This window comes from Cynocephalus volans, chromosome 3 (genome assembly GCF_027409185.1).
Source record: "Cynocephalus volans isolate mCynVol1 chromosome 3, mCynVol1.pri, whole genome shotgun sequence".
Lineage (NCBI taxonomy): Eukaryota > Metazoa > Chordata > Mammalia > Dermoptera > Cynocephalidae > Cynocephalus > Cynocephalus volans.
The window spans coordinates 138,514,875-138,530,992 of NC_084462.1; the positions used below are offsets into that span (position 1 = coordinate 138,514,875).

The 16,118-nt window shown below is 43.3% G+C and overlaps 1 protein-coding gene across 1 annotated transcript in view; it reads left to right on the forward strand.

Annotated features, from left to right (window-relative positions):
* The window catches only part of LOC134372760 (spindlin-1-like), a 40,577-nt gene that overhangs the window by 2,652 nt on the left and 21,807 nt on the right, over positions 1–16,118 (forward strand). The window contains 1 exon segment of the mRNA XM_063090137.1: positions 7,569–7,827. Coding sequence (XP_062946207.1) covers positions 7,569–7,827 — 259 coding nt within the window.

The window sequence follows — 16,118 nt, forward strand, 5'->3', positions numbered from 1 at the left end:
ATCCCACAGATAACTTACTAATTACAAAGAAAAAAGGGTATTTTTATGGTGGAGAAATCTGGCAGACATCACCTTAACTAAGTGATCAAACTTAACATCAATAATGGACAAATCAACATCATAGTCTCTAGTGTGACACAGGAGGACACACCTGCATAGAATCCCTGCCACAAATGTTAAATCTGAATCTGATCAATAAGAAACAGTAAAACAAATCCAAATTAAGGGACATTCTGCAAAATAACTGTGCTGGATTCTTCAAAAAGTCAATACAAGTTGAGTATCCTTTATCCAAAATGCTTGGGACCAGAAATGTTTCAGATTTAGAATTCGTTTGGATTTTGGAATATTTGCATTCTACTTAGCAATTGAGCATCCCAAATCAGAAAATGTGAAATTCAAAATGCTCCAATGAGCTTTTCCTTTGAGCATCATGTCAATGCTCAAAAGTTTCAGATTTTGGAGCATTTTGGATTTTGGATTTTTAGATTTGGGATGTTCAACCTGTATTGTAAACAATAAAAAGTCTGGTAACTATGTTGGATTGGAAGAGATTAACAAGACATTCAACTAAATGCAATATGATCCTTGATTGGGTCCTGGATTGGGGGGAAAATCAGACTTTAAAGATCATTATTAGAACAATTGAGGAAATTTGAATGTGGACTGTAGCAGTATTATATCGACGTTAAAAATCATAATTTGTTTAATAAAGAAAAAATAAAATGAAATTAAATATCATTCATTATTTATGTATGTGTGTCTCAGAAAAACAATCTCTGTGTTGTTTCAAAAGTCTCCATATCTCGTGGGCTGGTAAATATTCCTCTGATCCTTACTCCTTTTCTGATCTTCACTCTCAATTTTCTTTGCCTTGCTTTTCTTTTAGAGAAGAACTCATAAAGAAATTAGGGAAAATAATCAAGAAATGGCAGTTTAAAGGGCACCGTTAACTGGTGTTTCCCTTTGGGAAAATTGTGGGAGAGTCACAGCCTTTGATGGCAGGAGCCACTTCTGTTTTTGTTGGACCAGTGCTTGTTTGGCACTGGTTTGAATTAAGTCATTTTACTTCCTTTGGGTTCTGAGAGTTTACTTATTTGAAAAGCATGTTAATTTCCTTTCTTTACTCTTTCTATCTCTATACCCAGGGCAGAAGCCCGGAACCAGGGAGTCTCCATAAATGGATCATGTGGCTCCTGTAGCTTCTCAGGCTACACTGTGGGCAATGAAGCCTGCAGTTCCTTGCCAAGAGGAGAAAAGTTGTTCCTACTTTAAAATTATTATTTTTATATATTATTAGTTGCAGTCCAACCATCAAAATACCCAAAGGAGCATAAGGTTGATTTCATAAACAATAGAATTAGAAAGAATGAAATAATTATGTAAGGACAGTCTTTCCTGCCAAATATAGACCTATTCTTCTATAGGCTTTTGAGAAGTTTTTTGGAGTTAGGACAGGAGATAAATTGAATTTGATGTCAGGAGTATGTTAGAGAGAGGATCACACTATCAGAGCTAAGGCTCTGGGGGAATGTTATCTCAGTGTAAAGAGAATGCCCAAGACTCTGGAGGGGCAGGGTGAGGCTGAGAGAGGTCCCCGGTGGGGATCGGGAAGGCATGGTGTGCATGGACATTTATTTAAACTTGACAGATTAAGTTCACTACCATCAGCGGAAGAGGAGTTCAGATTAAGAAGTTAAATTGGGAGAGGGTTTCAAGATGGCGGTGGCTGCGGCGGTTGGCGCGGAGTAGCTGAGGTGGAAAAGGCGGCCACTGGGCCTCAGGCAGCCAAGAAACTTGTGGACCTTCCTCTTGCCATCTCTTAAGGGAGGACCTCAGATGCTGGCCGGTCGTGGGGGCTGAACGCCACTTTGCCCCCAGCAGGAGAGGCTGCCTCATTTACAGGCAACAGCTTTGAAGTGCAGAGCAGGAAAAGAACTGTTTATTAGCTGCAAAAGCGAGTCTCGAAACAGGGAACACAGCGCCAGGGCTGCTGTGGATGCAGACAGGATCCCGGAGGCCGGGGCCGCGCTGAAGGCGGCCAGCTGCCCTATTCAGGATTCGAGGTTTCAGGCCAGCATTAAAGAAGATTCCTGGGAGCACCCAAGCTGTGCCGTGACTGAACAGCCCGAGGCGGCAGCGGCCAAGAATGGGGAAGGTGACAAACCAGAGGCAGAGAGTGAGCACCCGACCTCGCACAGCCCTATGAGTGATCCCTGGCCCAGCCCTGTTCGGGGGGCTGACGCCCACCCGGCTCCCGCCTGCATCACCGGTTCACTCACCGCCCCGGGGCTGCCTCCATTTTCCCAGCTGCTGGCAGCTCCGCCCAGTTTGGCCATCACTGAGCCTTCCCATTTGCTTGGCCCGGTGCGGGGCTTTCTGGAGCCTGCAGGCCAGCCTCCCCTCCCACTCCCTCCGCGGTTCTCTGGCGGGACTGGCGGCGTGGGGCATCCCCGGCCAGTGTCGGGAGGGCAAGGAAGTATGGGCGGGCCAACTGTCACTCCACCACACCCTGGACTCCGGCCCCCGGTAAACTTCCTGATACTGGGAGGCAGATACCATCTCTGCGGCCACCAGTTCGGAAAAAAGCCTAACCAATTTCTGGTTGGGAATAGTGTGGTAGGAGAGTTCCCAAGTCCGCTTGAACCTGCCGGAGAGCTGGCTGCAGGCGGGCGCTAGATTCGGTCTATGCCGGGGGGATACAAAGGTGAACAAGTCCCGAGAAAGATCTACACAGTGCTACAAAGGCACCCAGAGCGACCGGTCGTCTGTGCCTACCAGAAACCTGGTAGACTTCCTGGGTGAGGCGGTGCCGAGCAGGGTCTTGAAGGCCCAGCTGACAGACGAGGGTTGCAGAAGACACGCCCCAGCCCAGCACAGTGCGCACAGAGTGGGGAGACATGCGGCCAGGGAGGTGTAGACTCGACAGAAACCACACACTCTGTGGGGTCGCCACTGCACGATCCAACAGCCTGGGCCAGAGCACATGGAACAGGGAGAAGTCCTGCACAGGAAGTGAAAGCTCAACAGCGATCACACACCCTGTGGTACGTGATCCACCAGCCCAGCAGAGTCCAAGCTGACCAGAAAGGTGGCTCCCCGGAGAAGCCCAAGACCCGAGGCAACCACACACACAAGGCACTAGAGGCCAACTGAGCAGCCACGGAGGTAGCCATACGAAATTGGCAACCACAGCAACATCCTAGTTAGTCATTAGTCTCAAACCGGTGGACTGTCAATAACAACTCTTAATGTAAAAGGCTTAAATTCCCCAATCAAAAGACACAGACTGGCTGACTGGATCAAAAAGCAGGACCCAACTATATGCTGCCTACAAGAGACCCACCTCACCCATAAAGATTCACACAGACTAAGAGTGAAAGGATGGAAAAAGATTTACCATGCAAACAGAAAAGAAAAACGAGCTGAAGTAGCTATTCTTATATCGGACAAAATAGACTTTAAACTAAAAACCATAAAAAGAGACAATGAGGGACACTACTTAATGATAAAAGGACTGATCCATCAAGAAGACATAACAGTCATAAATATGTACGCACCCAATGTTGGAGCAGCCAGATTTATAAAACAAACTCTATTAGACCTAAAGAAGGAAATAGACACTAATACCATAATAGCAGGGGACCTGAACACTCCACTGTCAATATTAGACAGATCATCTAGGCAAAGAATCAGTAGAGAAACACAAGATCTAAACAAGACTCTAGACCAATTGGAATTGGCAGATATCTACAGAACATTCCACCCAACAACCTCAGAATATTCATTCTTCTCATCAGCACATGGATCATTCTCCAGGATAGATCACATATTAGGTCACAAATCAAGTCTCAATAAATTCAAAAAAATTGGAATTATCCCATGTATCTTCTCAGACCACAATGGATTAAAACTAGAAATTAATAACAAACGAAACTCTGGAAACTATACAAACATGGAAATTAAACAGCATTCTACTTAATGACATATGGGTCCAAGAAGAAATCAAGCAGGAAATCAAAAAATTTATTGAAACTAATGAAAATAATGATACATCATACCAAAACCTGTGGGATACTGCAAAAGCAGTATTGAGGGGGAAATTTATTGCATTAAACGCTCACTTCAGAAGAATGGAAAGATGGCAAGTGAACAACCTAACACTTCACCTTAAAGAACTACAAAAAACAAGAACAATCCAAACCTAAAGTTAGCAGACGGAAAGAAATCATTAAGATCAGAGCAGAACTGAATGAAATTGAAAACCAAAAAACAATTCAAAAGATCAACGAATCAAAAAGTTGGTTTTTTGAAAAGATAAATAAAATTGACAAACCATTAGCATGGCTAACAAAAAAAAAGAAGAGAGAAGACTCAAATAACAAAAATTAGAAATGAAAAAGGCGATATTACAACTGATTCATCTGAAATACAAGGAATCATTTGAGACTACTATAAACAACTATACCCCAACAAATTTGAAAATCTGGAGGAAATGGATAAATTTCTGGACACACACAAGCTCCCAAAACTGAACCATGAAGACGTAGAAAATTTGAACAGACCAATAACAATAAAGGAGATTGAAGCTGTTATCAGAAGGCTCCCAACAAAGAAAAGCCCAGGACCAGATGGATTCACAGCAGAATTTTACCAAACATTCAAAGAGGAATTGACACCGATTCTTTACAAACTATTCCAAAAGATTGAAACGGACGCAAATCTCCCAAACTCATTCTATGAAGCAAACATCATCCTGATACCAAAACCAGGTAAAGATATAACCAAAAAAGAAAACTACAGGCCGATATCCTTGATGAATATAGATGCAAAAATCCTCACTAAAATACTAGCAAACAGAATACAGCAACACATACGAAAAATTATTCATCACGATCAAGTGGGATTCATCCCAGGGATGCAAGGTTGGTTCAACATACGCAAATCAATAAATGTGATACACCATATTAATAAACTCAAACACAAGGACCATATGATCATCTTTATAGATGCTGAAAAAGCATTTGATAAAGTTCAGCACTCATTCATGACAAAGACCCTCTATAAGTTAGGTATAGAGGGAAAGTATCTCAACATAATTAAAGCCATCTATGCCAAACCCAATGCCAATATCATCCTGAATGGGGAAAAGCTGAAAGCTTTTCCTTTAAGAACAGGAACTAGACAAGGATGCCCACTCTCACCACTCCTATTCAACATAGTGTTGGAAGTACTAGCCAGAGCAATCAGAGAAGAGAAGGAAATAAAGGGCATCCAGATTGGAAAAGATGAAGTCAAACTGTCCCTGTTTGCAGATGACATGATCCTATATATCGAACAGCCTAAAACCTCTACAAAAAAACTCTTGGAATTGATAAATGATTTCAGCACAGTAGCAGGCTACAAAATCAACACACAAAAATCAGTAGCATTTCTTTTCTCCAATAGTGAACATGCAGAACGAGAAATCAAGAAAGCCTGCCCATTTACAATAGCCACGAAAAAAATAAAATACTTAGGAATTGAGTTAACCAAGGATGTGAAAAATCTCTATAATGAGAACTACAAACTACTGCTGAGAGAAATTAGAGAGGATACAAGAAGATGGAAAGATATCCCATGCTCTTGGATTGGAAGAATCAACATAGTGAAAATGTCCATACTACTCAAAGTGATATACAAATTCAATGCAATCCCCATCAAAATTCCAAAGACATTTTTCTCAGAAATGGAAAAAATTATCCAGACATTTATATGGAACAATAAAAGACCATGCATAGCCAAAGCAATGCTGAGCAAAAAAAATAAAGCTGGAGGCATAACACTACCTGACTTTAGGCTATACTACAAAGCTATAATAACCAAAACAGTATGGTACTGGCATAAAAACAGACACACTGACCAATGGAATAGAATAGAGAATCCAGAAATCAACCCACACACTTACTTCCATCTGATCTTTGACAAAGGCACCAAGCCTATTCACTGGGGAAGGGACTGCCTCTTCAGCAAATGGTGCTGGGATAACTGGATATCCATATGCAGGAGAATGAAACTAGATCCACACCTCTCAATGTATACTAAAATCAACTCAAAATGGATTAAGGATTTAAATATACACCCTGAAACAATAAAACTTCTTAAAGAAAACATAGGAGAAACACTTCAGGAAATAGGACTGGACACAGACTTCATGAATACGACTCCTAAAGCACAGGCAACCAAAGGAAAAATAAACAAATGGGATTATGTCAAACTAAAAAGCTTCTGCACAGCAAAAGAAACAATTAACAGAGTTAAAAGACAACCAACAGAGTGGGAGAAAATATTTGCAAAATATACATCTGACAAAGGATTAATATCCAGAATATATAAGGAACTCAAACAACTTTACAAGAAGAAAACAAGCAACCCAATTAAAAAATGGGCAAAAGAGCTAAGTAGGCATTTCTCTAAGGAAGATATACAAATGGCCAACAGACATATGAAAAAATGCTCAACATCACTCAGCATCCGGGAAATGCAAATCAAAACCACATTGAGATACCATCTAACCTTAGGATGGCTAAAATCCAAAAGACTCTGAACGATAAATGCTGGCGAGGTTGCGGAGAAAAAGGAACTCTCATACACTGTTGGTGGGACTGCAAAATGGTGCAGCCTCTATGGAAAATGGTATGGAGGTTCCTCAAACAATTGCAGATAGATCTGCCATATGACCCCGCTATCCCACTGTTGGGAATATACCCAGAGGAATGGAAATCATCAAGTCGAAGGTATACCTGTTCCCCAATGTTCATCGCAGCACTCTTTACAATAGCCAAGAGTTGGAACCAGCCCAAATGTCCATCATCAGATGAGCGGATACGGAAAATGTGGTACATCTACACAATGGAATACTACTCAGCTATAAAAACGAATGAAATACTGCCATTTGCAACAACATGGATGGACCTTGAGAGAATTATATTAAATGAAACAAGTCAGGCACAGAAAGAGAAATACCACATGTTCTCACTTATTGGTGGGAACTAAAAATTAATATATAAATTCACACACACACACACACACACACACAAAACCGGGGGGGGGGGAAGAAGATATAACAACCACAATTACTTGAAGTTGATACGACAAGCAAACAGAAAGGACATTGTGGGAGGGAAAGGGGGGAGGGAGAAGGGAGGGAGGTTTTGGTGATGGGGAGCAATAATCAGCCACAATATATATCGACAAAATAAAATTAAAAAAAAAAAAGAAGTTAAATTAATTTATATAAAATTACTGCTATATCTTGACAGTCTGAGTCAAGAGGCAGTGAAATTTGAATGGCTATAACTGTTTTATTGGGTTTAGCTGGGGCCTAAACAAATAAGCAGGTTTTGGTGTTACCCATAGCAGACAGCATCTGAATTTTCTTGACTTATTTTGTTTTGGATTACATGGTTTTCCAGGACTGTGAGACCAGCCCTTTATTTTAGTCCCATTCTCCTGGTTCACCTAGCATTCCTGACACAGACAAGGAAGGCTGTGGGTGGCTTGTGGTGGATCCTTTTGCACCTTTCTAGGGCTTCAAGATCGATCCTCAGTCTACACCCAGTGGCCCGAGCTGCAAGGTGATGATGAGGACCATAAAGCTCCCCAGACTCAGGGAGCTGAGGGTGGCCACAGGAGATGCCCATCTGCTGTTCCTAAGAAGCAGGAGGTACTCTTCCATCCTAGATGGCAGGGGCACCAGCTGCGAATTTTCTTTCAGCTGCCCAAAGCCCAAGTAACTCTCCTGGCCGGCAGGGACGAGGAGCCGCAGCAGGCGTGGAGCATCCAGGGGTAAGAGGCATCAGCTGCAGCTGCGAGCTCCCTCCTCCTCTCCTCGGCACTCTCTACAGTCTCTCTTCACAGTATGAAAGGTCACCCTGGGAAGCCGCCAGGCCGGGAAAGCCACCAGCCTTGAGCTGTGGGGCCCTTTGGTAGCTGTAAAGGAATCACGGAGGTGAATATGACCTCTGGGGACACAGGAGGTTACTTGGGAGTCTGTAGCTTTAAGAGCCTCAGGATACTGCAATTGGTCTGTATCCTGTGGCTCTGAGTTTTAAATCTCAAGTAATAAGCTATCAGTCACCTGAAAGACTCATTGCTCATGAGAATGGAGTGTACCGTTTTGGGGAGGAGAGAGTGGGGTAGGTCAGCTCTCTCATTTGCAGAGGAGATGGTAATGGGGCAGGGAGCTGGTCTTTGGGGGTTTCGGCCATGCGCTGAGCGGTTTATCTGTTTTTAAGATAAAAACAGATAAAAACTCCCTCTCCTCCTCCTCAGCACTCTGCTGCCCCAGTGCTCCAGATGGTGGCAGCTCGATCCTCCTAGCTGTGCTTGCCTTCTAACAGAGGAGGCAGCCCTTTGCAGACACAAAAAAGGAGGGGTCAGCAACTAGCCTCCCAAGCATCCAGCCCTGGGGCAGGAGGCCTGCGCACCAGGCATCTCTATTAAGGGTGTTGGGTGCAGGGCAAGGGTCAGCAGCCAGTTTCCTTATCTGGAAAAATGGGAATGAGATAGAGCTGGAGGAAAACCTGATGGGAAACAAGGCAAAAGATGCAGCTATTATAAAGGACACACCCATGGCAATGCAAGTACCATAGCGCAGAAAATCAGGAGGAATAAGCAAGTTTGTAAATGACGAGGGCAAATACAGCTGCAATTTACTTCCCAGCATTTCGGCAGCTAGGACAAAAAATAAAGTCTAATAATGGGCAAGAGTATTACTATTAATAATAAAAGCTAATATTTCATGCCTTGTACGTACCAGGTAATGTTTAGATATGTAACAGGGATTATCTCATTTCATCCTCACAAGAGCTCTATGAGGAGGTACTAATTTTATGTCCATTTTACATGTGAGACAACAGCGAGAGGGGTTACAGAACTGGTAAGTGGTGGACCCAGTTACAGCATAGGCAGTCTGACTCCAGTGCCCAACCCAGAACCCTCAACCTAATGCTATACCACCTCAATGTAGATGTATAGCTCTGTTTGGCTTCCTCATCAAACGAAAAACTAGAGAGGAGTCTCCCAATATCCCTCTCGGACTTCATCTGGTCAATAATATGTTTGTAGATGGAGAGTGGAAAGCCTGTCTCAGGGAGCGGGTGCAGCGAGGCATTTGGAGTCTTTCCCATTCCAGAAGGTCATGTAGAGAGGCAGAGGGGCAGAGGGGCAGGAAGCCCTCGCTTCATGTTGGGCTCCCTAAACTTCAGGTTTTGTTAGCACCAGGGAGGGCTTGAGAACTGAAGACAGCTATGTTGAAAACTAGGCATGAGGGGAAATGGTTTCCTTGAACTATAATGTCATCTTATCTGACACATATCAGGTGCCCTCATGTTCTTGGTCTCAACTGGCTCCAGGACACAGGGCTTGCTTCTGTCTCAGCTGCTGAGAGATGGTGATTAACTCCAGTGAGGCTCTGATGTGGTGCTGTTGGGAAAATAGAATAGTTTGGTCAGCACCCTTGCCTTGGGTTTGGCTGGGTGTGGTTTAAGCATATTCTTTGTAAGCAAATTGTGTGTGTGTGTGTGTGTGTGTGTGTGTGTGTGTGTGTGTGTGTGTGTGTGTGTGTGTGTGTGTGTGTGTGTGTGTGTAGAGTTAGTGTGCATGTGTGCCAGTGTATCTTTTTAGTTTTGTTGCTATTCTCATGTTCTTCAGAGAGAGAGAGAGAGAGAGAGGAGTTTTAGTGAAGCAGGCAGGTAGGTGTCTGCCTCGGGCATCTGCCTGGCACAGCCATGCTTTCCAACCTATGGCTCCAAGGACCTTTTGGCCAGTTACCTAGCTCATAGACCTATGTGAAGAGGTCTGGTGACCCAGCCTGGTATGTGAGGGGTCTGGGGACCCAGCCTGGCATGTGAAGGGTTTGTGACCCAGTCTGCGAATGGGCTTGAGGGGTCTGTGAGCTCCAGACCCAGCCCTAGCTAGGCAATTGGCCCAGTCGGTAGGATTACCTGCAGGTAAAGGAGCCCGACAACTAGTGTGGTTGAGTAGCTTTACAATTGGCGCTGTGAGCAGGATTCTAGACGTTAGCCATGGCTCCATACAGGTGCTGATGCCCAAGGCTGATGCCCAGGCTCTGCCCGCCTAGCACTTCTGACATGAATAGGCATCCAGCTGAGGGTGTGGGATCTGGCTTCCCAAGGGGCAGTGGGTTGTTTGAGAGAACTTGGAAATTCACAATGGGACCCCAGGTCACACTTTGGCCAGTGAGACTGGTGATGGGTATATAAATTCCCTCTCCATTCTTCTCTTTGATGGACAGTCCGGAGGTACATTTTTTCTCTATGCAGATGTCCTATGTGGCCAAATAGGTATACTCACAGGGAAACAGCTGCATCTCTTTGGGACTTGGTGGGGTTGATGGACAGCACAATAAGGCATCAAGCTGCATTTCCTCCCCAACCTTCTTGACTCACTTTCCCTTTCTCTCACCTTCACTGCTCTGGCATCGTATGTCCTAAAGCATTAGCCCTAATCCTTGTCTTAGGACACGTTTTCAGGGAATCAGGCTGAGAGTAACCTAACATGGGCTCTAGAGTTCAGAGTTAAGTTTCTTCTGAACTTTTCCTCCAATTTCCTATCCTATACCATTTGGTTTTAAAGGAAGATAACTTTGTCCCTGGATCAGACTGTCCAAGAAGCAGAGCCCAGTGGCTCTGACATGGGAGACATGATCTCCACTTAGGGGGCCTGATCTCTAGTCTCTTCATGGCAAGTGTGATGGGGAATTTAAAACCAGAGGACCATGGTATCAGCCATCATCTTTCATTTGCTTTCTACTTACCTGGTCCTGTCTTGATGGCTCATCTTTTCTCTTTTGCTGAGATAATCCAAATTCTCTTGGCTGAGCCTTATGTCTTTCCTTCCTAATAAACTAAATGGTGGCTCAGCCCCCAAGGACTACAAATCTCTGTTGTGAATTGATGGTATTAGAAAATTACGGTTATAACTTTCCATTCTAACCATTCTGAACAAGTTCCCCTTCTCTGATGTGACTGCCAAATTCCTGAGGGACTCTTCACAGATAAATTCTAGACAGCTGAGCATCTTGTCGACAAACAGAGAAATAAGAACTGGAAATTTTCCCCCACTGGGTTAAGAAATGCTGAAAGTGAGATGTCTTGGTTTCCTATGACAACACCCTCTCCTTTAGCTAGTCACTTGGTCATCTGTTGGCCCCTAGCTATAGAGAAGTGTCACTGTGAGAAACCATGTGGTAACTAGAGGCCATTTTTCAGATCCCATCTATTGGTTCTCACACAACAATGGCAAAACCTAAGATTTCACGAGCTTATAAACCACTAAAAACCAAATTTAAGTCTTTAGGGTTTATAAAATGTCCCAAAGTTCTTCTGTAGCTTTTGTAGTGGCAATACCAGAGCAAAGCCGCCCCATAACAAAGGTTCTGAACCTTCATTCCAAGCCTAACCCTGAGAGGCTGTCTTGGTAATATCAGTATGAAAGAAGTGGCTTTATTTGGGGAAAGAAGGGATTAGTCCATGACTTCAGAGTCCCTAGGCTGGGTCAGATAGCAGGTAAGATGGAAATGGTTTTTGAGGGTCAGAGAAAGCAACCCAGCAGTGTACAATCTACATAGCTCTGTGCTTTCTATCTCAAAATCTTTAAGTAGACAGCTCTGAGGCACAGAGGCACATTGTAGGAGCCATGCCACTCACACTAAGATTTGAGCTTCTCCTGGAGTTACTGCTTAGAGAAAAAGTCAGTTAAACAGACCCTCCCTGGGGTCTTCGAAGAAGCCCCATTTGGTCATAGGGTGTCTTGGGCCTATGGTCTCAGAAGCACCCAGGCCTGCTCTGAAAGGAGTAGAAAAACATTAGGAGTGATAAAATGTAGCAAACTTGGGTAAAGGTAGGGCAGGGAGATGTCCCAGAATGTCTGAAAATGAAGCATTGGTTTCTGTTCTGGTCCGGGAGCCTAAAGCAGGTGGGGAGTTCTGAGACCCCATTGCCAAAGCTGGTCTCTTTTTTGACTATCATCAGCTCCACCCCCATTACCCTTCCTGACTTGTGAGACGCCCTACCCTTGTCTGGTCTCCAGGAGATAGGATAGATTTGGGGGCCTCATGGACAAAAAGATCTCCACACAGGGGCTTCTATGATTAACACGACCCCTTTAGATACTGGAGCCTGGATTCTTCTGGGAAGAACATCTTCTTCTCTACCTTGGGTAACAATTTGTTGCTTAATGGATGAACATCAGAATAGCACAGGCCCATCTCCTTTCAGATGTCCAAGTGGCTGTGTATGTTGCAGGGACATCCAGGATGAAAACAGACTGATGCATTTAGAGTCAAAGACTTTTTGCTAAAGGGTTCTTTTGGGATCCTAGAACTGTAAAAAGAGATATGCTCCCAGCGTTTTCTTGGTCGTTATCTTTGGTGCCAGAGTGTCTGACTGCTGTTTTGTTAAGAGCTGCATCCAGAATTGACTACAGACTGCTCAGCCTGGGGTCTAGTTTCTCTCTCAGTAGACTCAGCAGGACTGTGAGTTGATCGGTTACCACAGGCCTTCTGAATGCAGATGCAGCCTCTGCTCACTTCTTTTGTCTTCCAACTTTCCTTCAGTCCATGTGAACCTTTTAATAGCTGGATCAGACCATTCCTGTAAAGAAGGCTGGGTAAATTCCCGTGAAGCAAGTAACAAGATAGCATTTCCATGGTGGCATATTTCTGCTGTTTTTCTCCTTGTTTTTATTCATCTCTCTTCTCCTTCCCCTACGGGGCACTTTTTTTTTTTTTTTTTTAAGGTTAATAGAGTAAAGGCTCTTTCAGGCTGTTAGGGCACCCAGGGTTGCTGGTTCTTCTGGAGTGCTGAGAGATAATCAATATTTGGTGTCAAGAAAGGAAAATACCTTACTCTGAAAACTCAGGACATTTTTATATACATAATTGCTTCTCTTTGCTGAGGCACACTAAATACTGATTTTATTTTTCTGATAATCTGGGCACCTCCTAGTAGAGTGGTTTTTCAAACGTTCAAAAGAATCAGACCCCTCTGCAAATGAAAAGCCATATTGCCGATGTATTCACCAAATAAAGCAGAAGCCCTGGGTGTGGAGGTGGGGAAAAGCCCCACTGTCTGGACCTTCTCTCTCCCCTTCCTCTCTTGGCAGTCCATGAGCCCTGCCATGAACCCTGACACTCTGCAAAACAGTGAAGAACTCCTATGCTGGCAGCAAGCGTGAGCTGGTATATTTTGGTATTTATTGATAATCATGATACTGTTAGAGGTTGTAAGTGGTTTGACAGAAGCATTTCTGTGTACTGATGGTGCAGTGGCTCTATACACAACCACTTGACAGAGTTAGTTCCTGCTTAGAGGGAAGGAACAACTTAGGGCCTGTAATGGGCCCATAGACATGCGTATGGTGGTGGTTCCAGGTTTGCATTTCCTCCAGGGTCTCCATGACCATCCCAGAAAAACACAAAGGTGTGAGGAAGACTTCTCAGGAGCTACAAGTCTGCTCTGGGCCCAAGCAGAAGAGGTTCTTCCGTCATTTCTGAAAAGGCTCATTGACAGTCAAAAAGCCAAAGGGCTTCCCCTTAGGTTCCCTTGATCCCCTTTTGGTACAGTGAAGCTGGTTATTCCAGTTGGCTTGAAGGTCATTGATAACAAATTGATGACTTTAGTGATGGTTACATTGTTTTAGGACTTATTTTTTAGAGTTTGGACTGACCTCTACCTCCCAACAAGTTCTCAATGCCCACATGTTTCCAATCCCCTTTGCTAGTGGATACCATGAGCCGTTCACTAACTGTGCTGGGGCTGAGTCTTTCTCAACAAGCACCGCTAGGGAGATGGGAACAACAGGTGGAAGTGTGTGATCTGAAGGTCATTAAATGAAAAGACCTACCCTGGCCAGCTGTTATATCCCCTGCAGCCTCCACTTAGCAACAGTGATCATTCTCCATGATCACAGTTGTTGGTTGCAGTCCACTCTGTCATATGAAAGGAAAAAGAACAAGGACTTGGAAATGGCTTATGGGCTTAGTCTAATAAATCACATCTCATTAAATTCCAAATATGTCTGAGAAATCAGGAAGGGGAACCCACTTAGTTCTATTGGTTCATGGCTGAGTGATTGCTAATTGGTTATGCATTTTAAAACACACAGAGAATTACCTTAAATGTTGTTATCCTCATCTGGAGAGAGATTTGTTTTGTTTGAAGAGCATTAGCTATGACATCTTGGGGTTAGTGTAAAGCACTTGGTCCTACCTGAAAATTCATAGATTTGGAATTTTAAAATTTCCCTTAGGTGAGTTATAGTGATAGGTACCAAATTCTCTCTCCAGTTTACTGGTCCAATAACACTGCAGTAGTACCTGTCAGACTGATGGAGCCCATGTGTTCTATCCATGAGATCTGCCTCCTCTCCCTTGAGATAGGCATGAGTTCCCTCTCTCGGCTCCGTGCTGTTACACTTCCCTGAAATACTCTGTTCCATAACTGTCTTCCTTGGTGTATAAAAAGGCAGTGGTGCAAGGAGGTTCAATACACAGAATCTGGCATGTACATCTTGTGTTAAAGGGGTGACAAAATTGAAATAATGAACATCATTTATGAAAGGGATGTTGTTGATTACCATTGGTTTGTTTTTTTTTCAATTAGTGATGATGGATTTGCCATTCCCTCATTCAGTAAATATCAGTTGATCACATTCTCTATCTTCTTCCAATCAGCCCCTATTCTTTTGCTTTTTCTTTACATGCTCAAGAACTTATCTGTTGGTTATCTGTCTGGTGCTAGGGAGATGCTGAGTGTAATCATGGAGAAGATCATAACAATATGTCTAAATGGATTTACAGTTATTAGGACGTCCTTTAACGTATGGAGCAATTGTATCAGCCACCATTCCCTTTTGCTGGTAAGTAAGATTTCAAAAGAATGACTATATGTTACAGCCATAGTGAGGCTAAGAATATGGGCTCCTGACTGAGCTACTTACTGTATAGGGGACCTTAGGTAAGATCCTTCACCTCATGGTGCCTCAGTTCTCTCACCTGCAAAATGGGATAATAATGTTACCGACCTCCCAGGGTTAGTGTGAAGATTAAATGAGACAATCCTCAAAAAGTCTACAGAAAAGTATATGGCACAGGGCAAATTCTCAGTAAATGTTAGCCATTATGATAGTTACTATAACTGTAATCATTTTTTCAATTTATTGAAAAATGATTGATTGTACATATCTGTGGGGCACAGCATTGAATATCAATACCTGTGTGCAATATGTGATGCTCAAGTCAGGATAATTAGTATATTCAATATTACACAATGTAATCATTTTTGTGGCCCTTTACCAATTTTTTACTAACACTCCACCCCCCCACCTTTACCACCTGCGGTGGCCTCAGTTCTATTCTCTCCTTTTGAAAGCTGAATGAATTATTGTGATTGTTGTATCTTTTTCTTTTTTCATTTTTTTTTTTTTAGCTCCCACTCATAAATGAGGGCACGTGGTATTTTTCTGTGCCTGGCTTGCTTCACTTAACATAAGTTCATCCGTGTTGCTGCAAATGGCAAAATTTCATTCTTTTTTATGGCAGAGTAAGATTCCATTGTGTATATATACCACATTTTCATTATTCAGTTGTCCTTTGGTGGACAGTTATGTTGGTTCCAACTCTTAACTACTGTAAATAGAGCGGCAGGTATCCCTTCGACATGATGATTTCCATTCCTTCGGGTATACACCCAGCAGTAGAATTGCTGGATCATATGGCAGTTCTATCTGTTGTTGTTTGAGGAAACGCCATACTGTTTTCCATAATGGCTGCACCATTTTACAGTCCCACCAACAGTGTAGGAGAGTTCCCTTTTCTCTGCACCCTCACCGGCATATTTTATTCTCTGTCTTTTTGATAAGAGCCAGTCTAACTGGGCTGAGATGGTTTTGATTTGCATTTCCCTGACGCTGGGTGATGTTGAGCATTTTTTCATGTGTCTGTTGGCCATTTGTATATCTTGCTTTGGGAAATGCCTATTCAGCTCCTTTGCCCATGTTTAAATTGGGTTACTTGTTTTTTTACTGTTAAGTTGTTTGAGTTCCTTGTGTATTCT